We start from the raw sequence: 24,592 nt of genomic DNA on the forward strand, positions 1-24,592 counted from the left end.
AGTAACTCAGAGAAAATCTGGTCGTCACTCAACCCATGGTGGAGCACCATGACTCCTTCTTACGGTGGTTGTACATTCTCTAACGTGATTGCCGCTGGAGCCAGTCAAGGAGCATACCAACAAACTAACACATTCAGTGCCTAGGGTGGAGTTTGGAGTACACGTAGTGTGTTTTTTATATCGTTATTTTGACAAATAAACATACTAGAATTTTATTTTAGGTTGCCACTGTGAATTTACGGCGGTGACACTGATCCCAGGTATGCTAGATGTCGTTAATCTATGGCAGTGGCACTGATAATTATGACCTCTAAGAAATCAAGTGGTAGTGCAAGTGATGATAAGAAGAAACGTAATGTAATTATAGTCCGTTCATCTAAAGAATCCAGGCCAAAACTGCTAGTTCGGTTGGCAGCCCTGCCCACCCCCGCCACCACTAAACCTTCCCGACACTTCAGTTTTCTTCAAGTACATTTATTTTTCTTCAAACTATAAACTTATATATCTATTGAGTTAAGTGAAGAAAAATAAATGTACTTGAAGAAAATTTAAGTGTCGGGAAGGTTTAGTGGCGGCAGGGGTGGGCAGGGCTGCCAACCGAACTAGCAGTTTCAGCCTGGATTCTTTGGATGAACGGATTATAGTATCGAAACAAAGCTGGAAATCATTAAAAAACATGAGACTGGTGTGCATGTGATTGATTTGTCTTGGCAGCATGGCAAACCCTCTTCAACAATTTGTGCAATTCTCAAACAGAAAGATGTGTTAAAGTCAGTGAAACCTTCGCAAGGTGTAACCATTTTGTCCAAGAAAAGAACAGGTATTCATGATGAGATGGAAAGGCTTCTGTTATTGTGTATAAAAGAAAAAGAAATAGCAGGTGACATGATTACTGAAACAATCATTTGTGAGAAAGCCAGTGCCATTTTTAGTGACTTGTGCAGAGAGCAAGCTGAGCAGGAGGGTGAGAGCTGGACCGAGCAGGCTGATGCGTTTAAGGTCTCTCGTGGATCATTTATTACATCAATATTTACATTTATTAATCTATTTATCATATCTGCATATTGTTACATTAATTATTATAGACATTAAAATGTTACTTAGGTAGGTTTGGATGATTTTTTGGAGGGTTGAAGTGAATTAATGAGTTCTTAGTTATTTCTTATGGGAAATATTGCTTCAACTTAGGAATTTTTCAAGTTACGAGCCCGGATTGGGAACTAATTAAATTCATAAGCCGAGGTATTACTGCACTAGTTTACTGAACAGAATTATGTACTTTTAAGCATGAGTCATTTCAAGGAGTTAACGAAAGGGAGTTGTATATACCCTAAATATATCCATGGATCAGTTCCTTTTAATTTTGTTACATGATTTATAAGTGAGATTATGCATATGTGCAGTTACAAAAATACTCACCCAGCAATGCCTTCAACCATTCCTTTGCTGGGGAGTTCTCTGTGGATTCCTCAGAGCCAGTGATGCCTCCTGCATTCAGCTGCCACAAATTTCCACCACTCTCATGGTAGAGGGACACAAATTCTGGCCTTTCCCTACACACAACAAAATCAAATTTAAAAGTAAATCAGCAATGCACTTTCTCACTTCCTGGATAATAGAAGGATACTAGAAAGATGAAGTTTTGGTTGTGCACAAATGTTAGTATCAGGTTTCATGAAGATATAAAATATTCTTTATAGATCATGAAATTTAATTATCTTCAGGTATGATTATTATGATAGATAATAGTTACATTATTCTCTTTATTGAAATCATTTGAGATATATTTTCTACTATTGTACTCCTTTTTCCTTAGACATTCATACTATATCTTTCTACGTTTATGTAAAGAATAACAGCAAAGGGTTAAGTGTCTTACTTGGCATATTTGAGGATAGCATGAGGGATGGAAAGTCGTGCCACTATCTTGGAGCAAATTTGATTGGTCAGTAAAGAGAGGTTGGTAATGGCACCACCCTTCACCAGCTCTAGGAAACATGGGAAGTGGGCATATACCACAGCATGGTGTAGTGGCCAGCCAGGAACACAGGTACAGATCTGCTCAAAGGGTTCAGGGTCAGCCCCATGCCTCAGGAGGAGCTGATGAAAAAAAAAAAAGTGGTTAATAGTGTTACCTTCATGTATATTTATATGTTCATTCATTATAGAAATGAAAATGGTGGGAATACAGTTAGATACTTAGATAATTCCTACTTACTTTAGCTTATTTTGCTACTACAACATGCTCCTACTTATTACTGTATTTAGATTAGGTGTCTCTTGATAGCCTGCCTGTTGTTTTTGTGCCCCATTTGTTTTGATATGATATGAAACAACTCCCTGGCTGTTGTGATATTGGCCAGATGCTTGGCATAGCAGTGACTGTCTACAGGCTGTGTGTTTCTGTGTGTGCATTTATTTATTTATTTATTTATTTTTGTATATATTTTATTTTATTTATTTATTTTCATATCTTTTTGTGTTTGTTAAATGCTAGTTTTGTTTTGTTTTTGTTTTTTTTGCTTTAGATCTTGTATAAATACTAAATATATTAAGGGTTGTCTTGCTTTAGACTCAGAAGATTATAAGTTATTTTTTTGTGCAGTGACATCTACTCCCTCCCCAGGTCTTGCTGTGTACAGTGGCATTAATTTGTCTTGTGTGGGAGGCTATGTATGGTACTGTTCAGCAGAAGGATGTGATATTCTATTAACATGGGTGGTTTTGTTCTTGTTTCGGGAGGGCAGTAGGTCATAGAATATCATAGCCATTTATCCTTTGGAACAGCTATTTCATTCTAGAAAGTGGCTGGTGATTCTTTTGCAGCAAGTTGGAGCACTATTTCTTACTTGATGGCAGATAGAAAGCAAGTGGTAACCTCATTTGTTTATGTGCCTATTTGTGCCCTGCACTGAGTTACGTAAGTTACGCAGGAGGTAGAGGCATCTGAGGAAGGGCAGAACCTGGTGTTGTGACACTTGTTTAATCCATGCAACAGGCCAGAAATGCCTTGTAATGGTGATTTTGATCTCACACCAGACTATAAAGCTGGTAGTCTGGGGAATATGAAATACTATGTATGAAGATATAGTTAAGTCAATTGATTTTTCATACAGAATTTGTTTATTACTTTCTGAGGAAGCCTTGGGGGTGCAGTGTAGTATAGTTGTGTTGTGTTCCTTTTCTTGTGGTGTGAGTGTTTTTGTAGCTTGTAATGTGGATAATCTTTACACTGAAGTGTTATGAAGGAGCTGCATGTGGGTAGGTGAGTCTCACCCTGACACCCTCTGTGAACCCATCACGCACAGCCACGAGAAGCGGAGAGCAGCGATTCTTCTTGCTGCCCTCAGGGTTGGCACCAACTTCTAACAAAGTCTGAAAATATTCAGGCAATGAATAGTTTAAAAATGTGGATGAATTGTTTATATATTTATTTATATATATATATATATATATATATATATATATATATATATATATATATATATATATATATATATATATATATATATATATAAGTTTAACTTATCAGTATACGTGAGAGATGGAGAGAATAATAAGCAAAGCTTTGAAAGATTCACCACTGGAGTGATTATACCTTTAAGGGAGGGGAAATCTGGAAGTCCTTGCTGTGTTTACTTGGAACAGTTTGGGAAGAAATGTAGATATAATTATTGGACAATGTGTTAAAAGTTTACTGAGAATAACTATTTCATATTGAATGTTGGAGGTGTCAAGTTCTTCCATGAGGTTGATGAGATAATAAGACTGAGAAGGCTTTTGAAGTTCAAACTTTTAAATTTTTTCTTTTCCTAGATAATTTGAGAATGAGTGGCTGAAGTGTATGTAGAGGGTGTCGTGACTGTTAATGCTACCATTCATGCCACTACTCTGGGAGAATTATTTTATTGAATACTGAAGAGTATGAAAATACATATGTCCAAACCTTCATAATGATGGGTTTTCTCTGTGAGGTAGCCACAAAGAGTGGTGTCTGGCCCTTCACATCCTCCAGCTCAATATTGGCTCCTGCTGCTACTAATAGTTGGACACACTCCTGGTTTCCCCCTGCCACAGACACACCCACCACATAAGTGTTAAAGCATGTAGAAAGATCATTAAAGTTTCACCAGTTATTTTATTGTTTACTTATTGATTTTATATAATATGTAATGTCAAGTAGAAGAATGATTGCTTGCTTAATGAAAGCATTGCCATGCATAGACAATTTCAAAATACAAAATGTTTCTTTCTTTTTTTTCAAAGGCATCTTATTATGTAGCAATATTGCATTCTGACATTGTGAAAATGCTTGCTCAATTTCAACAGGCATCTCCAAAAGAATCTCTTCTCTCCTATGAGAAATTCTTCTCTGAATCTCTTTTCTCCCTGAAGCAAGCCTCCATAAGCACTTTTATACCCTTCACCTCCTCTTCCCAGAGGAGCTTCCACCTCTGCATGAACATATTCACATAGCATCTCTCCCTCCTTAATGACAGACATTACTTTATTCCTAGACTGCTTTCCTGGAAAATTTCTCTTCAAAAAAAAAAAAAAAAAGCATGCTTTTTTTCTGAAGTGATTTCTACTTCCTCAAGAACATATACTCTCTCCCAGGCAGTAGTGTCTCCATTCCCAAGAAGCCTTTTATTATTGCTGGACACCTTTTCCTTTATGGGATATGTTAATATTCTATAGTGCTACACGACCCCTGTAAGCAGTGATCAAAGCTGTGCCAGACTGACGGAGTAGTAGTCTAGGGAGAACTAAACCAGGGTGAGGCAGTTACTGATGAAGGCCAAATTCTGGGTGTAACAATATATATACAGGCAACCCCCGCTTAACGAAGGGGTTACGTTCCTAAAAACCCTTCATTAAGCGAGTTTTCGTTAAGCGAACCAATTATAACAAGTTTAACCCCTGACTTGAGCTTACATTGAGAGTAAACAAAATGAGAGTGCATCATAGTACAGTAAAAGGTTTAATGAAAGTAAAAATTATGAAGTTAAACATTTAAGCAGTTTAATTTAAAACTAAGTTATTATAATGTACACTAATGTATGTATGTAAGTAACTTTATAATGTTGATGATCTTAAATTTATGAAGGGAGGGAGAGTGGAGCGGGAAATATGCTAGCTGGCAACCTGTGGAATGTAGACAAAGGACACATCATTGTACCGCATACAAAACTTATGTACCACATTTCCACAAGGCTTTCCATTTTATCCATTGCAGAGTCACGAATTCAGGTGGTTCTTTTAGCTTGCAAGGAAGATATGATCTCACCAGCCTTCTTAATAGAGTCTGCTGACTTGAAAATGGTAGACAGTAGATGGAGTCAAGCTATGGTGGGAAACAATGCTATTAGTTTTCTGGCCTCTCTTGTGTCTGTGAATAATATCCAGCTTCACTTCGAGAGTAAGAGACTTCCTGGTCTTCTTAGCAATGGTAGGCGACATTGCAGGGCGTTTTGGTGGCATGTAGAGCGAGGGAAGACGAGCTGCTGCTGCTGACGCTCTTATTGTTTTGAACTAGAGGAGTGAGTGGTGCGCGTTTTGTCCACGAGAGGCACTGGTGTATTCAAAAGCCTCTTGGCATGCGTGATACAGCGGGGCTTTCAAACTTGGAAAAATTACCTGGATAAAATTTCGTTAAAGCGAGTTTGGTGTTCATTAAACGAGCAGATGGTAGTAAAAGGAAACCTATGTTGTGCGAAATTTCATTGTGTGAACCTTCGTTAAGCAGGGCTTGCCTGTATATATATATATATATATATATATATATATATATATATATATATATATATATATATATATATATATATATATATATATACAGGCAACCCCGCTAACGAAGGTTCACACAACGAAATTTCGCTACAACATAGGTTTCCTTACTACCATCTGCCTGTTTAATGAATACCAAACTTGCTTTTAACGAAATTTTATCCAGGTAATTTTTTCCAAGTTTGAAAGCCCCGCCATATCACGCAGCGAGAGGCTTTGAATACACCAGCGCCTCATGGACAAAACGCACCACTCACTCCTCTAGTTCAAAACAATATATATATATATATATATATATATATATATATATATATATATATATATATATATATATATATATATATATACAGTGATCCCTCGTTTATCGTGGTTAATGAATACCAGAACCCCCCGCAAAAGGTGAAAAACCACGAAGTAGGATTTGCCCCCTAACCCCCCCAGGAATTTTGGTGATTGTGTATGTGGGTACCAGAATGTTTAAAATATGTAAACAGTATTTATTCTTTACATATACAGTATTTTACTTAAATCTATTTAATTATGAAACCTTATACAGTAAGAATACATTTACTCGAGACTGGCAAGATACAACCAAGGCCCATGGAATAGAAGGTCGACCTACGAGGTATTCAAAATGGGTCTAATATGCGCATCCGTGGCGTCAGTGGGTTCACAAGTAGTCAGAATGGGGACATTGGTTCAGTTAGCAAGCTGCCTGGTAGGTGTTCACGTGCTTCTCTCTCTCTCCCATTCTTTCTCTGTTCTGCGCCAACATCGGTCACAATGCCGAGTTGTGCAGTGCGTGACTGTTTTAATTATCAGTAGTATATAATATGTAGTATGCAGTATGTGATAAATGAAAACCATTATTTTATTTATTTTTTTTTCTGGTAATTTTGCACCTTAAGACATTAGTAAATTTCTGATGTTTAGTTATTGAGAAATAAATTTCTGATGTCTAGTTATTGAGAGGTCCCCATTCAGTTACTTGTGTAGATATAAATTGCCTCTTATATATGTAACGTAAAAATTAAATAATAATAATAGTAATAGTAATAATAATAATAACGAAGACAGCAACACTATACAGTATTAGTATTAATAATAATCAGAGCAAAAGTTTAATGATAGTAAGAATAATAATAATAATAATAATTGATAACAGCAAGAGTATTGAGATCATTAAATATGATAATGATACAATGGACAAAGAGAGAAAGAGAGTGCTCTGACAGTTGAGAGAGAGTGGTCAAAGAGAGATAAAGAGTGCTCTGACAGTTGAGAGAGAGAGAGAGACTTGCTGGCAAGTAGAGGGTGTGGGGCAGTAATAGGTGGCAGAGAAGCCTCCACAAAGCTTGTTGCCTGTGCCAGGTAAGTATGATTTGCTCAGCGGGCAGAGGGAGAGCATGATGTTTCCGTGCAAGAAAGACACGTCCTGGCAGAAAGCTCCCCTGATGGTGAACCCGCTGACGTCACTAGCCCCAGCTCTTTTCCCCTTAGGCCTCCCACACACGGGGCCTTAGAGCTGTGCGTAGGTCGACCTTCTATTCTATGGGCCTTGGATACAACAAGGGAAGATGTTGGGTGAGGCTGCATATGTATACGAACAATACATGTACAGTGCTTTACGTACATTGCCGTCGTTATTACACACCAACTTAATGAATTATTGTACGTACAGCATTAATAAGTGACACCACAGACCACGTGATATAGCGAGAAACATATCTACGAGTATCTATAAAAACCGCGAAACAGTGAAGCCGCGAAAGTTGAACCGCGAAATAGCGAGGGAACACTGTGTGTGTGTGTGATATATATATATATATATATATATATATATATATATATATATATATATATATATATATATATATATATATATATATATATATATATATATATATATATATATATATATATATATATATATATATATATATATATATATATATATATATATATATATATATATATATATATATATATATATATATATATATATATATATATATATATATATATATATATATATATATATATATATATATATATATATATATATATATATATATATATATATATATATATATATATATATATATATATATATATATATATATATATATATATATATATATATATATATATATATATATATATATATATATATATATATATATATATATATATATATATATATATATATATATATATATATATATATATATATATATATATATATATATATATATATATATATATATATATATATATATATATATATATATATATATATATATATATATATATACATATATATACAGTAATACCTCGAGATATGATCGCCCAAACATACAATTTTTTTTTATATGTGACGAAAAATTTCATATAATTTACACCTTGAAATACAACAATATTTTTAAGATACGGAGAGCCATCGGTAGGATGCGCAGTGATCGCTTGGATACCCGCGTCCACCCGAACATTCAGCCCGCGTTTTGTATCATTGTTCATGCTTTGTGCATGTATGTGTCTGTGCTCCTCGGTAGTGTGTATTTTTTCTTAAGTTTTGTGAACTCAAGATCCCGTGATCATGGGTTCCAAAAGTAAAGTTTGGTGAGAAACACACAAAATAGCCTGTATTCACATACTGATTACACTTAGATATTCAATAAACGAGTGAGTACAAATGGTATTCTGCCCACAAGCAACTCTTCCTCTTTGCACTGCAAAAAAACAGAAGTCTCTTTATGTCATGGTTACCAAAATATCACAGGTTGAATGAGGTAGTATCATCATATATTACCAAGGAGTTAGATGATGGAAATAGCATAGATGTTATATATCTAGATTTTAGCAAGGCGTTTGATAAGGTACCGCATAGGAGGCTAGTGTACAAATTGAGACTACATGGGATAGGGGGTAGGTTAGTTGATTGGATTAGTGAATGGCTTTCTGATAGGAAACAGAGAGTACTATTAAATGGGGCAATGTCTGAGTGGAAGGAAGTGGTTAGTGGGGTACCCCAAGGATCAGTGCTAGGACCTCTTCTTTTCTTGGTGTACATTAACGATTTAGATATAGGAATTAGTAGCAAAGTATCAAAGTTTGCAGATGATACTAAGATAGCATGTGCAGTACAGGGTGAAAAGGACAATTACAGAATACAACGAGACCTGGACAGGCTGATAGCATGGGCAGACAGGTGGCAGATGGAGTTTAATTCTAAAAGTGTCAGGTTATGCATTTAGGTAAAGACAACACAAACTTTAGCTATGAGATGGAGGGATGTTGGCTAGAGGCAGTAGAGGAAGGAAAGGATTTAGGAGTAGTGATAGACAGGACTATGAAATTTTCAAAGCAATGTTTAGAAGCAAGAAATAGGGCAAATAGGATCCTGGGTTTTATAAATAGAAATGTTAGTTATAAAAGTAAGGAAGTGGTGCGTAGCTTATATAATTCCTATGTTAGGCCCCATTTAGAGTATTGCATACAGGCCTGGTCACCCCACTATAGGCAGGATATCAACATGTTAGAAGCAGTTCAGAGAAGAGCAACTAGGATGATACCAGCATTAAAGCGCCTGGAGTATAGAGATAGATTAAAGGAATTAAACATGTTTTCATTTGAGAGGAGATGTATAAGAGGGATATGATAGAGTTATTTAAAATGTTCTCAGATACAAACTACATAGATGTGAGATCTTTCTTTACCTTAGAGGAGGGAAGTAGGACTAGAAATCATGGCAGGAAGATTAGAAAGCAAGGCTGCAGGTTAGATATAAGAAAATATTTCTTTAGTCATAGGGTGGTAGACTTCTGGAATGCATTGCCAGAGACTGTTGTAAATAGCACTAGTTTGACGATGTTTAAAACAGATTAGATGAGCACTTAAATTTATTAGATTTATAATTATGTATAGCACTGCATGATAGTTTTTATAAGAAATTTACTATAGTTAAACAAGACATGATCCCCATGTATGGGGTCCACAAATTGTAGAGGATTTCGCTGCAGGACTTAGCCCTGTTAATGGGCCAAATATTTAGAATTAGTATATAATGTATTGTGTACTTGTAAGTGTATCTTTAAGTACTGATGACGAGGTCGCTGTGCGACTGATACAGGATAACCTAGATGGGCCCTGGTGGCCCTTTGTTATCCTATTATTTATGTTATGTTATGTTATGTTATGTTATCGGTTTATGTGGCCTTGCGTCTGATTGGGTTCAGCGGCCTTGGCTAGAGCGAGAGAAAACGGGTCCCTTGTATCCTTTCTCTCTCTCTCTCTCTCTTGCGGGCATTCAGTAACACTAAATTATATTATGGAAATACTCGTAGATTACGTAACAAGTTTTCAGACCTAGAAGAAATAGCGTTCTCGGAGAACTATGATATAATCGGCATAACCGAATCATGGCTGAATACTGATGTCAGAGACTATTTGGCAGAGTATAAAACTCCCGGTTATACAATGTTTGAGAAAAGCAGAGTAACAAAAAATGGAGGAGGTATCATACTTTATGTAAAAACAAGTCTCAACCCAGTACTGTTATCAAAGCCTCTTATAACTAACGTAGATGCTTTATTTATATTATTAAAGAACAAATACGGTACGAAACTTGCTTTATCCCTTATATATAGACCTTCAGCTCAAACAGTGCAAACCGATAATGACCTCTACGAACAAATTAGTGAAGTAATTGATGCACATGACGCTGTAATCATGGGTGACTTTAATCTTCCTATGAAGAAGTGGGGCGAATCACTCACCTCTCATCACAGCCACGATCTGTACAGTAACTTAAAAAATACCTCACTTATTCAGTTTGTAGAAAGCCCGACACGTGAAAATCATGTGCTTGATCTCGTGCTGGCCACAGAAGAGGATATAGTAGAAAATTTAAATGTCGGTGAGGTTTTCAGTAACAGCGACCATCGTGGAATCACCTTTCAATATATATTAACTTCATTGCTGACGTGACAAACAAAAGCAATGAAATAGTCCCTGACTACAGAAAAGCTAATTTTTGTAAACTCAGATCACTTCTTAATCAAATCGACTGGAGTTACATACAAACAACCACAGATATTAATGTCAAGTGGAAATTTTTCACCAATGAATATCTGAAAATTGTGAAAGAATGCATGCCCATGAGGAAACGCCGTCCCATCAAAAATATTAAGCCTAAGTGGTGGAATCCACAAATAGCGTAATTGCCTGCGCGCCAAGAGGGAAGCCCATAACAAATTTAAATCTACTAGTAATAGCGTTGAGCATACTAGATTCACAGAAATAAGGCGAAAGGTAAAGAAGTTAATTAAACAGAGCAAAAGGTCAACAGAAAAGCACGTTGCAAGTCAAAGTAAAAAGGAATTCTATTGCTATATCAGGCAAAAGAGAGTACATGCCTCGACTATCGGACCTATTTTAGATGAAAACGGTGATTTCACTAGCAACGAGGAGGAAATTACTACAATTCTTAACACTTTCTTTGCATCAGTTTTTACAGCAGAAGACCTCAGCAACATTCCTGAGGTACCAGCAGTCCAACTAAATAACAACAAAGTCCTCAGAAATACTATCGTAACTGAAGGAGATGTGTCTAAATGCATCGATAAGCTCAAAGTAAACAAGTCACCAGGGCCCTACACTATCTCGGCCCGCATCTTAAAAGAAGCGAAAAGTGAATTAGTTAAACCTCTCTCCTCACTGTTCAATAAATCCCTGCAGTCTGGTACAATGCCTGATGAATGGAAACTAGCTAACGTAACTCCAATTTTTAAAAAAGGCAGTAAATTTTTACCATCCAATTACAGGTCAATAAGCTTAACATCAGTGGTATGCAAAATCCTTGAAACACTCATAAGAGATAAACTTGTTACTCATTTAGAGGAAAACAAACAGATTAAAAACACGCAACATGGCTTCCGCAACAAACATTCTTGTTTAACGAACTTCTTAGACTTCTTTTACAATATTCTGAATCAGTATGATGAGAGTAAAGCGGTTGATATAATATATCTTGATTTTCAAAAGGCCTTCGATAAAGTTCCCCAAAAATGACTACTGCTTAAATTAAAATCACACTGTATTCAAGGCAACATATTAAAATGGGTAGAAAACTGGCTGAATAATCATAAACAAAGAGTAGTAATCAATGGAAAAGCATCCGAATGGACCAATGTAACTAACGGAGTACCACAAGGATATCAGTCTTAGGACCGGTTCTATTCCTTGTTTATATAAACGACATAGATGAGGGTGTCACTGGTATAATATCTAAGTTTGCCGATGACACTAAGATAGCGAATACCGTAGCCTCAAATAACCAAGTGAAAAAAATGCAAAATAATCTAATCATCTCCGTTGGGTTCCTCCGATCACAATCTCATTTCTGTATCTTGTCCTATTTATCCAATCCCTCCGCAGGATCCCCCAAAGCGAAGGTGCCTCTGGCGTTTTGCCTCTGCCAGTTTGGGGGACCTGAGGAGGTATTATGCTGATTTTCCCTGGAATGATTATTGCTTCCGTGTCAGAGACCCATCTCTTTGTGCTGAACGCATAACAGAGGTGTTAGTATCTGGCATGGAGGCGTACATTCCTCATTCTTTTTCTCAACCTAAACCTTCTAAACCTTGGTTTAACTCAGCCTGTTCTCGTGCTATACATGATAGAGAGGTTGCCCACAAAAGGTACTTGAGCCTTCCATCTCCTGAATCTCATGCACTTTATATCTCTGCCCGGAATCATGCCAAGTCTGTTCTTCAACTTGCCAAACACTCTTTCATAAATAGGAAATGTCAAAATCTTTCAAACTCAAACTCTCCTCGTGACTTCTGGCATCTAGCCAAAACATCTCAAATAACTTCACTTCTTCATCTTTCCTCCTTTATTTCATCCTGATGGCACCACTGCCATCTCTTCTGTCTCTAAAGCTGAACTCTTTTCTCAAACCTTTGCTCACAACTCCACCTTGGACGATTCTGGGCTTGTCCTCCTCTCCTCCTCCCTCTGACTATTTCATGTCTACAATCAAAATTCTTCGTAATGATGTTTTCCATGCCCTTGCTGGCCTAAACCCTCGGAAGGCTTATGGACCTGATGGGGTCCCTCCTATTGTTCTCAAAAACTGTGCTTCTGTGCTTGCACCTTGCCTGGCCAAACTCTTCCAACTTTGTCTATCGACTTCTACCTTTCCTTCCTGCTGGAAGTTCGCCTACATTCAGCCTGTTCCTAAAAAGGGTGACCGTTCTAACCCCTCAAACTACCGTCCTATAGCTTTAATCTCTTGCTTGTCTAAAGTTTTTAATCTATCCTGAATAGGAAGATTCTCAAACATCTGTCACTTCACAATCTTCTGTCTGATCGCCAGTATGGCTTCCGTCAAGGTCGCTCTACTGGTGATCTTCTGGCTTTCCTTACTGAGTCTTGGTCATCCTCTTTTAGAGATTTCGGTGAAACTTTTGCTGTTGCGTTAGACATATCAAAAGCTTTTGATAGAGTCTGGCATAAAGCTTTGATTTCAAAACTGCCCTCCTACGGCTTCTATCCTTCTCTGCAACTTTATCTCAAGTTTCCTTTCCGACCGCTCTATTGCTGCTGTGGTAGACGGCTACTGTTCTTCTCCTAAACCTATTAATAGTGGTGTTCCTCAGGGTTCTGTCCTGTCACCCACTCTTTCTATTATTCATTAATGACCTTCTTAACCAAACTTCTTGCCCTATCCACTCCTACGCTGATGATACCACCCTACATCTTTCCACGTTCTTTCAGAGACGTCCAACCCTTCAGGAAATCAACAGATCACGCGGGACGCCACGGAACGCCTGACTTCCGATCTTTCTAAGATTTCCGATTGGGGCAGAGAAAATCTAGTAGTTTTCAATGCCTCAAAACTCAATTCCTCCATCTATCAACTCGACACAACCTTCCAGACAACTATCCCTCTTCTTCAATGACACTCAACTGTCTCCTCTTCCACAATGAATATCCTCGGTCTGTCCTTTGCTCATAATCTTAACTGGAAACTTCACATCTCATCTCTTGCTAAAACAGCTTCTATGAAATTAGGTGTTCTGAGGCGTCTCCGACAGTTTTTCTCGCCCTCCAACTGCTTACTCTGTATAAGGGCCTTATCCGTCCCTGTATGGAGTACTCTTCGCATGTTTGGGGGTTCCAGTCACACAGCTTTGCTTGATAGGGTGGAATCGAAAGCTCTTCGTCTCATCAACTCCCTCCTCTGACTAACTGTCTTCAGTCTCTTTCTCACCGCCGAAATGTTGCATCCCTTTCTATATTTTATCGCTATTTTCATGGTAACTGTTCTACTGATCTTGCTAACTGCATGCCTCCCCTCCTCCTGCAGCCACGCTGCACAAGGCTTTCTTCTTCCTGTCATCCCTATTCTGTCCAACTCTCTAATGCAAGAGTTAACCAGTACGCTCAATCATTCATCCCTTTCATTGGTAAACTCTGGAACTCCCTCCCTGCATCTGTATTTCCGAATTCTTACAACTTGTCTTCTTTTAAGAGGGAGGTATCGAGGCATTTGCTCCCCTAATTCTGGCTGACGGTTTTGGCACTTTTTGAAGTCTTTGTAGAGCCAGAGCTCAAGTGGGCCTTTTTCAAACTTTCTTTTTTTTTGCCCTTGGCTGGCCCTCTTCCCTACGTAAAAAAAAAAAAAAAAAAAAAAAGTTTTAATGCAGACAAATGTAAAGTGCTTCACATAGTGTATTGAAACGAAAAAGCAAATTATATCCTTAATGGTATCCATCTTAAAAGTGTTGATAGAGAAGTTGATTTAGGTGTAACAATATCAAGTAAATGAAAACCCGGTCTGCAATGTTCAGTTGTTAAGAAGGCAAACAAAATAGTTGGCTAATTGGAAGATCTTTCGAATATAAATCTAAGGACATAATCCTCACTTTATATAACTCTTTAGTTCGACCCCATTTGGAATATTGTGTTCAAGCATGGTGTCCTTATTACCAGAAAGACATAGATAAATTAGAACGAGTTCAGCGTAGAGTAACGAAAATGATACCAAAATTAAGAAATAAACCACATGAAGAGCGGCTTAAAGAAATCTATTCACACTAACTCAAAGAAGACTAAGAGGTGACTTAATACAAGTGTTTAAAATCATCAAAGGCATTGATAACATGGACTGCAGTAAATATTTCAAGATTGACCGTTCAAACTACACGAGAGGAAACGGCTGTAAAATTGTTGGCAAACCCTTCAAATCTCACAAATAAAAAAAAAAAAATGTTCACCGAGTGGTTAATCTATGGAATGGGCTCCCTCGAAAAGTGATAGACTGCAACACTGTCGAGACCTTTAAACGCCATATTTATAAGTTTCTTGTCTCCAATCCAGGGCTAACAACATTTACCTCCTAGTGTTAGAATAATTTCCTTGCCCCAGGAGATGGGGCACATTTCATCTACTTTCAGTCTTTCCTATAAAATTTCCTTCGGGTACTTCCTTCTCTAACCCCGAAAGGTATTTATTTCAAACCTGTTTTTCCTGTACGGCTTACGCCGGAGAGAGTGGAGGGTGAGGAGAGAGCCTTTTGTTTTGCTGTACTTTTCTTCTTCTATCATCGTAGTAGTAGTTAGTCAGGCCGCCTTCGTAAGGACCGCAAGGTCTGTTGTAGCCTGTGTCTCTATGTAACTCTCTCTCTCTCTCTCTCTCTCTCTCTCTCTCTCTCTCTCTCTCTCTCTCTCTCTCTCTCTCTCTCTCATTCAAAAGTTATCTCCCCGTAACATGGCGAGAGACCCGAGGTATAGAAGTAAGGCGCGCAGGAGAGGTGGCGGAATCAGACACCATGAAATCACTGTCGCTCCCATCATCCATCGTTGGTGACACAGTGACGTAGAGCATATGTTTACTCCTGCAAGGGCCTGATTAGTGTTGCCAGCTCACAAGCAAAGAAAACGGGAAGAAAACAGCCAAAATAAAGCCGTAAAAAGCCTAAACGTCTATCGACGTGCCCCAAGTTTTGCGGGTTAAGTTGTTATTTTGGGCAATATAGTTAATTTATATCATGCATACAATAAACATTGTATTTATCTTATATTAAATCTATATTTGATTGGTATCTAAAGCACGTTATCTTTTTTTTTTTTTTTTGTGTGTGGGGGATAAATTCATATCACAAGAATGAGTTAATTCTATTTCCATTAATTTCTATGGGAAAAATTTATTTAATGTATGATTTTTTTTATATACAACGATCATTACGGAACGAATTAAAATCATATGTCGAGGTACCACTGTATATATATATATATATATATATATATATATATATATATATATATATATATATATATATATATATATATATATATATATATTATGTAACTTATTCGTCAGAGCAACACACATGCACATACGTAGGTAGCCGTATACAAATTCCCTTACTCATAGATGAAAACGCAAGTATATAACGACGTCATTATGAACCAAAGTACAAACACATAAACCATAATAAACTAATACCACATAATACCTAAACTTCCTATCATGATTCCTCCTCCATTCTAATTTACCTCAAATGACTGCATTGCAACTTATAGTTCCACTAACTGGTTATAATTATATTATTATGAAGTACAAAACGCCGCCCTCAGCTATGCAGCCGAGGGTGACCCGCTTAGAGCCGCGGTTGTCCTCTCTGTTTCCTCTCTCCTCTCTCTCTCTCTGCCCCAATCCTCTACAATTTCCCTTCAGGAACTTCTGGGGGCGTGTCTTGACCCACACAACACGCCCCTCAGAATGTACCGTTCACCAATCAAGTACAAGCTCACGTGAACTCCACGTATGGTATGAACAACATCCAAGAACGACAACAACACCACAGAATGTTTATCTGACCTGGGCTATATATATCTGCCCGGGCTGCCCTGGGTCAACTGGCCTGGATCATTAAATGTTTCCTTTTGACCTTCCTGCCCTTCCTAATCTCTTTTATGGCCGGATACGGCTACACACCGCATACTGGTGAACTAGCATACATCCATATATCTTTATTTCTTGTTTCTTATATTTCACTTATGATGTGGGCATCTGACACATTTGTCCACCGCCAATTGGCATCAGCTACTTCTTTTTCTTGTGGGTGTGTAGCCAAACATAAGTAGCCTGCTGCCTCTTGCCTGTGTGTAATTCACCACCACCACTGCCATCTGCTGATCACCCAGCCAGCCTTTCTCATTACGGAGCAAGCTCAGAGCTCATAGACTGATCTTCGGTTAGGACTGAGACCACAACACACTCCACACACCGGGAAAGCGAGGCCACAGCCCCTCGAGTTACATCCTGTACCTATTTACTGCTAAGTGAACAGGGGCTACACATTAAGAGGTTTGCCCATTTGCCTCGCCGCTTTCTGGGATTCGAACCCGGCCCCTCTTGGATGTGAGCTGAGCATGCTGACCACTACACTACTTGGTGTGAGTATTCACCTAGTTGTATTCACCTAGTTGTAATTTTACAGGGACTGGGCATCATACTCGTGTGGCCCCTGTTACGGCCCGCCCGTAACATATATTACTACCATCACCTCCTCCGCTTGTTACCTCGTTCGCCACCTCTCCGCCTCCCCTTCCACGTCACCGTCTCGTGAACCTTCCACGCCACCGTTTCATGAACCCTCCACGTCACCGTTTCATGAGCATGCTGACCACTACACTACTTGGTGTGTGTATTCACCTAGTTGTATTCACCTAGTTGTAATTTTACAACTCATCATACTGTATGGCCCTGTTCGGCCCGCCCGTAACATATTACTACCATCACCTCCTCCGCTTGTTACTTCGTTCGCCACCTCTCCGCCTCCCCTTCCACGTCACCGTCTCGTGAACCTTCCACGCCACCGTTTCATGAACCCTCCACGTCACCGTTTCATGAAACCCCGCTACTGTCCCGAAGTTGGATTTCGGCCTTTCTACTCAACCTTCACCTAGTTGTAATTTTACAGGGCCTGGGTATCATACCTGCAGTGTTTGTGTGTGTGTGGCCCCGTCTCCATATCTACACACATCCAACTTTCCTTTAAAACTATGCACACTCCTCGCTGACACCACCTCCTCACTCAAACTATTCCACACCTCCACACATCTCTGTGGGAAACTATATTTCTTCACATCCTTCAAGCATATTCCCTTGGCTATCTTTTTACTATGCGATCTCGTAGTTCTATTTAAATTTTCCTCTCTCAACATCATTTGCTCATTATCCACTTCATCCAAACCGTTCAACAGTTTATAAACCTGTATTAAATCTCCTCTTTCTCTTCTTTGTTCCAAGGTAAGCAAATTCATTTCTTTTAATCTCTCCTCATAGGTCATTTCTGCCAATTCCGGAACCATTTTTGTTGCCATTCTCTGCAATCTCTCCAACTTCCTTATATGCTTCTTTTTATAAGGGGACCAAACCACCCCAGCATATTCCAATCTTGGTCTAATTACCGTACTAATTAATTTCTTCATCATATCTTTATCCATATAATGAAAGGCTAATCCAATATTTCTAATCAAATTATATGTTTCTCCAAACATCTTGTCAATATGAGCCTCAAACTGCCCATGGTCTTGTATTATCACTCCCAAATCCTTTTCCTTTTCCACCTTTTTCAACACTACTTCTTCACCCATCTTATATGACCCTCTTGGCCGTCTTCCACTCTTCCCCATCTCCATTACATGACTTTTGCTCAGATTAAATTCCATCTCCCACCTCTTGCTCCACTCCCAAATCCTATCCAGATCTGCCTGTAAAATTTCACAATCTTCTTCACTCTTCACACACCTACACAACTTCGCATCATCCGCAAACAAATTAATATAACTGTTTACTCCTCTGGCATATCATTAATATAGACAAGGAAAAGTATTGGTGCCAGCACTGAACCTTGTGGGACTCCACTCTCCACCACCAACCAGTCCGACTTTGCATCCCTTATTACCGTTCTCATCTCCCTCCATCTCAAGTAGTTTTCCATCCACTTTAACACTTTTCCTTCAGTCCTCCATAAATCTCTAATTTCCATAGCAGTCTCATGTGAGGTACCTTGTCAAAAGCTTTTTTAAATCCAAATATACACAGTCCATCCATCCTCTCTCTCTTGTATTTTGTCAACCACTCTTGAATAAAAGCTCAGTAGATTTGTTACACATGACCTCCCTTTCCTAAAGCCAAATTGATGATCCGATAATAACTTATGATCCTCCAGGAACCGTATCCAATATTTCTTTATCACCCTCTCACAAATCTTACCGACCACACTTGTTAAAGACACAGGTCTATAGTTAAGAGGCTCTTCCTTACTGCCTCCCTTATAAATGGGCACCACTTCAGCTCTTTTCCACTCTACTGGTACTTCCCTGTTTCTAATGAGCACCTTATAATATCATATAATGGATCTATCAATTCTTCTCTACATTCCTTCAATAATTTGCCTGAAACTTCATCTGGTCCCATCGCTTTATCATCTTTAAGTTCCTCCAACATTTTATATAACTCCTTTTTAGGTATCTTAATGTCATCCATGTGCACATTTCCTTCTACATTCTGAGGCTTTACAAACATTGTTTCTTTAGTAAATACTTGTTGAAACCTATTATTTAGCAATTCCACGATATTCTTAGGGTCATCTACTATCCCTTGCTCTCCTTTTAATCTTTCAATGGACTCTCTCTTTTTAAGTTTACCATTTATGAACCTGTAAAACAATTTTGGATGTTCCTTACTCTTGTCTACAATATCTTTTCAAATTTTCTTTCTTCCTCCTCCTTACCCTCACATACTCATTTCTCGCCACTCTATAATTCTCCTTATTTAGTATATTCCTGCTCTTTTCCATCTTTTCCAAGCCACATCTCTCTTTTCTTTAGCCTTAACACAAGTTGCATTAAACCAATCCTTTCTTCCTTCCTCTCTCGGTTTATACTTTGGTACAAATTTCATAACTCCTTCTTTATAATATTTCATAAAAATCTCATATTTTTTTGCACTTCTCTGATTTGTAACATCTCCTCCCAATCTAATGTTCTGAAATAATTTTTCAAATTTTCTGTGTCCATCTTTCTATAATTCAATCTACCACTCCTGTATGTCTCATCTCTCCTTCGCTGTGTTATTGCCATCTGCATTTCCATAACCACATGATCACTCTTCCCAATGGACATTTATATTGTATATCCCACATAGGTACACTTCTCTTGTTAACACCAAATCCAGTCTAGCCGGTTCATCATCTCCTCTATATCTAGTATTTTCTTTCACCCTCTGTTCCATCATATTTTCCATCATTAGATTAAGAATCTCTCTCCCATGCTTCCTCTCCAACACCACTTACTAGATTTTCCCAATCCACTTCTTTACAATTAAAATCTCCTACTAGTATCACCTTTCTTTTTCCAGTTAATACACTTTCCAAACTCTGTAAAGTATCCTTGATCATATTGTCGTATTCCTTAATGTCCAAGAATTTGTTTTAGGAGGTACATAGGTCACCATGATTATTAATTCTTTTCCATCACTTTTTAACCTTATGCTTATCACTTCTGCGTTGTTCTTCCCATACCAAACCTTATCCACATTTATCTCCTTCTTCGTCATAATCATAACTCCTCCTCCACCTTTACCCTCTCTATCCTTTCTCCATATATTATATTTATTATCCAAATTTACCTTTGTTTTTTCATGTAATTTTGTCTCAGTCAAACACACTATATCAGGCTTCTCCACCATCATATAGTCTTGCAATTCCAATCTACTTGACAGTATCCCATCTATATTAGTATACATTACGGTCCACCTACTGCTCCCTCTAGGGGTTCCTCCGCATTCCTTCTTTCCACATACCATTTTCTGACTCTCTCCTATAACTCTCCAAAAAAACTTTTCTTTTTCCTCTTCAGACCGTTCATCATTTTTCCTTCTCGCCTCTTCCAACAATTCCTTATATCTTCTCTCTTCCTCATTTCTATTTTTCTTACGTACACCTCTTTACAACCTTCTACCTCTCTTAATTTTGATGTTCTATATAAAATGTCCTCCGCAGATTGTTGTGACTTCAGTACTACTTTAATCGGTCTCCTTACTCCCTCCTTATACGGACCCAGTCTATGGATCTCTTCCACTTCTTCTTGTAGGTCTTTTTTTCATCATCATTTAGATTTTTGAACAGATCTCTTACCGTTTTTAATTCTTCTTTAATTCTCTTAGGCTTATATGTTATATTTTGTTCTTTCATCCCAAATATTAACACACTCTTCTTCTTTTCTGCTATTTCTCTTATCAATGTTTCCTTATTCTTCATAACATTAACCAGTTCCTTAGACCTTTCTTTTTTGTCTTCATTCAACTGATCTTTAATTATTTCTTGTAATCCAACCATCTCAGCTTCCCTCGACTCAGTCCATTGTGTTTTCTTCAGTTCCCATTCCTTTTAAACCTTTCACTTTGCTCACTGATCATTTCCTTAAAGTCATCTTTCTCCTTTACAACTTTCTCCATTTTCTCCTCCAACCGTCTCTTATATTTTTCAACCTCCACTCTCAAGTGTGCATTCTCATCCACCAATCTTTTTCATTTTCCTCCAGTCTCTTGACTCTTTCCTTCAAAGCCTTGCGGAATTCTCTATCCTGCTCCTCCTCACTCCTCTGAACTTTTAATTCCTTCACCAACTCCTCAAATTTCTTTTCTAGCATTACCAATCTACCTTGCATTGTTGCTCCTGTTGAAGATGGACTCATATTTTGAATGGTTACTTTTGGTTTTGCTCCCTGGGCCTCATCGGCATATTTTGAATTTGGTAACTTATTTCTTACTGGTCTATCCATTTCATTTCACTCTTCCTGGGAGCGTGTGGGTGTGTGGTGGTGTGCACTGGCGGTCAGGCCTGGTAGCTTTGTGTGTGTGGTGGGATGCGTTGGCGGCTGTTTATGGCTGGCCTTTGTGTGGTTTCTGCGCTGTCGTTTGGAGTGCGGAGGTTCCAACACCTCCGATCACTCTCATGTACACGCCACCAGGCTACGTTCACTCTGTACACTCGTTCACTCGCTCTGGTTGCCCTTTTGTACTAGTGACGGTTCTCACTCCAAGCACATTGTTTAGCGTGTGGAGTGTTAGGTAGACGGTACTCTGAGCAAGGAGGCACGTCCGCTCTCCACGGAACGCGGAGTGTGTGTGTGTGTGTGTGTGTTTAGCATTTTCAGTGTCTTCGTTTTTTTTTTTTTTTTTAATACAGAAGGGGCAACTGGTCAAGTGTAATAAAAAAAAAAAAAAATCCCTTTGGGTTGCCAATTCCCTCAAAGGTCATGTGAGTTATCAGAAGTTCAGGAACTAATCTCACATCTGCTATTTCATCTACTTCCTAATTTGAGCGGTATTTTCCTTCCTCGTCCTCCTCCTCAGCGATTGTCAACAAAGTGGATGGTATGCAGTTAGCAAGATTGGTAAAGCAGTTCGCATAAAAACAGTGGTAGAAGATAGCAAGAGATGCAACATTGTAGTGATGAAAAAAAAGGCTGAAGACAGTCAGAAGAGAGGAATTGAAAGACAAAAAGCTTTTGATTCCACCTATCTAATAAAACTGTGTGAAATTAATGGAACTCCCCATGTACAAGCGAAGATCCTTGTACAGTTAGCAGTTTGGGGGAGTGGGGGTGAGAAGAAATGATGCCTCAGAACACCCAGCTTCATTGAAGCTGTTTTTAGCAAGAGATGACATGTAAAGTTTCCAGTTTAGATTATAAATAAAGGACAGACCAAGGACATTCAATGTAGAATAGGGGGGCAGAATTGAGTGTCACTGAAGAAAAGGGGATAGGTGTCTGGAAGATTGTGTCGAGTTTATAGATGTGCCTGACCGCACGCCTCCGCAGTCTGGGTCCCCCTCTGTAGAGGCGGACCACTGGTATTGGATTGCAATGACATGGACACGGATGAGGAGCAGTGGGTACCCAGTGCTACTTGGACACTGGATTGGCTGCAGGCCGAGCTCGTTGCTGTGACCGAGGGACTCGCTTGGGTGCACCAGCAGGTATCGCTGTCCCTGGTTGGCGGTGCGGAAGAGGAAGGACGCTGCAGTGCCAGGGGTGTGGCTGGACGTGCTTCACTTCCGCCTCCTGACGCACTCTTAAATCCTTTTTGTCCCATGTTTAGGGGGTGGTCAGCATGACCTGAGCCCCTCCCTTGTTATATACACTGTTACAACAATAAAGTTATCAATCAATCAGGTACAAAAAGGCGAAATTTTAAGTCTGTACCTCCGCACCTGAGACAGGTACGGAAAGGCGAAATTTTGAGTCCGTACTTCTGCACCTGACCTTTTTCAAGATTAGAAAATTAATTAATAGATGACAAACAATGTACACTCCGTAGTATTACTTTCGGCCGTTGTGCTGGGCATATATATATATATCTGTATATATATATATATATATATATATATATATATATATATATATATATATATATATATATATATATATATATATATATATATATATAGGGAGCTCTGATGTATTATTTTCTTGTATTTTGTTTTATTTTTTGAGATGTAGATTAGATTTTTTAAGAGCGCTTTAATAGTTTTGGGTACAGTGCCAGAGGTGTGGAGATGCGGTACCGGACTGAGGGGAAAAAAATTTAGGCGCTGAAGTATAGCTAGGTACGGACTATCTGTGTTTCGAGGTCCGGAGGAGCAGTTCAGGACTATGTGATATCTAGTAACGTGCCCAGCTCTGGTAATTGCCAATTGGAAGAGAGTGGGTGACAAGACAGAACCCTGGCTAGTAGATTTAAGGGAAGTAAAGTCCATCTACCACAGCAGCAATAGAACGGTCAGAGAGGAAACTTGTAATGAATTTGCAGAGATGATAGAAACCGTAGAAGGATAGTTTTGAGATCAAAGTGTTGTGCCAGACTCTGTCAAAAGCTTTAGATATGTCTAAGACAACAGCAAAAGTTTCACTAAAATCTCTAAAAGAGATTGAATGACCAAGCTTTAGTAATTAAGGAAAGCCAGATCACCAGTGGAGCGACCTTGACAGAAGCCATACTAGCGATCAGCGATTATTAAGTGACATGTCTTTTTTTTTTTATTATTTATACCATGTGGGCTTTTCACGGAAATTTATGGGCTAAAGGGGATACTTTTTGGGGTACCTCCTATCTAAAAGCCCACACACTAGAAAACCGTTGCCCCGAGTAAGGAAGCCCAACCTATACTCAGACTGTGGACAGGATTCAAACCAATGTGTTTGGAGATCCCTCGAACCCCGAAGCACGCATAGTTCGGCTGTACCACATTCTATATATTTAGGATAGATTTAATAACTTTAGGTAAGCTATATATTAAAGCTATAAGGCAGAAGTTTAAAGGATTAGAACGATCACCCTTTCAAAGAACAGGCTGAATGTAGGCACACTTCTAGCAAGAAAGAAAGATAGAAGTCGATAGACAGAGTTATATAGTTGAAAGGGTTTGGTCAGACAAGCCTGGAGGAACAGTTTTTGAGAATAGGAGGGTACTCATCAGGTCTATAAGCCTTCCAAGGGTTTAGGCCAACAATGGCATGAAAAACAACATTGCAAAGAGTTTTAATCAAGGGCATGAAATAGTTCAGAAGGAGGAGAAGCCCAGAATCATCTAAGGTAGAGTTATTAGCAAAGGTTTGAAAGAAGAGTTCAGCTTTAGAGGCAGATAAAATGGCAGTGGTACCATCAAGATGAAATAAAGGAGGGAAAGATGAAGAGATAAAGTTACTGGAGATGTTTTTTT

The 24,592-nt window shown here is 38.4% G+C and overlaps 1 protein-coding gene across 6 annotated transcripts in view; it reads right to left on the reverse strand.

The window, feature by feature from the left end:
- LOC123520022 (ankyrin repeat and SOCS box protein 12-like) overlaps positions 1 to 24,592 on the reverse strand; it is a 33,644-nt gene that overhangs the window by 3,052 nt on the left and 6,000 nt on the right. For all 6 annotated transcript variants that reach the window (XM_045281834.1, XM_045281835.1, XM_045281837.1 and 3 more), the window contains exons 3-6: positions 3,947 to 4,068; positions 3,277 to 3,375; positions 1,880 to 2,100; positions 1,420 to 1,553 (exon numbers count right to left, since the gene is read on the reverse strand). In XM_045281834.1, coding sequence (XP_045137769.1) covers positions 1,420 to 1,553; positions 1,880 to 2,100; positions 3,277 to 3,375; positions 3,947 to 4,068 — 576 coding nt within the window. The remainder of the gene's footprint in view (positions 1 to 1,419; positions 1,554 to 1,879; positions 2,101 to 3,276; positions 3,376 to 3,946; positions 4,069 to 24,592) is intronic.

Source organism: Portunus trituberculatus, chromosome 46 (assembly GCF_017591435.1).
Source record: "Portunus trituberculatus isolate SZX2019 chromosome 46, ASM1759143v1, whole genome shotgun sequence".
Lineage (NCBI taxonomy): Eukaryota > Metazoa > Arthropoda > Malacostraca > Decapoda > Portunidae > Portunus > Portunus trituberculatus.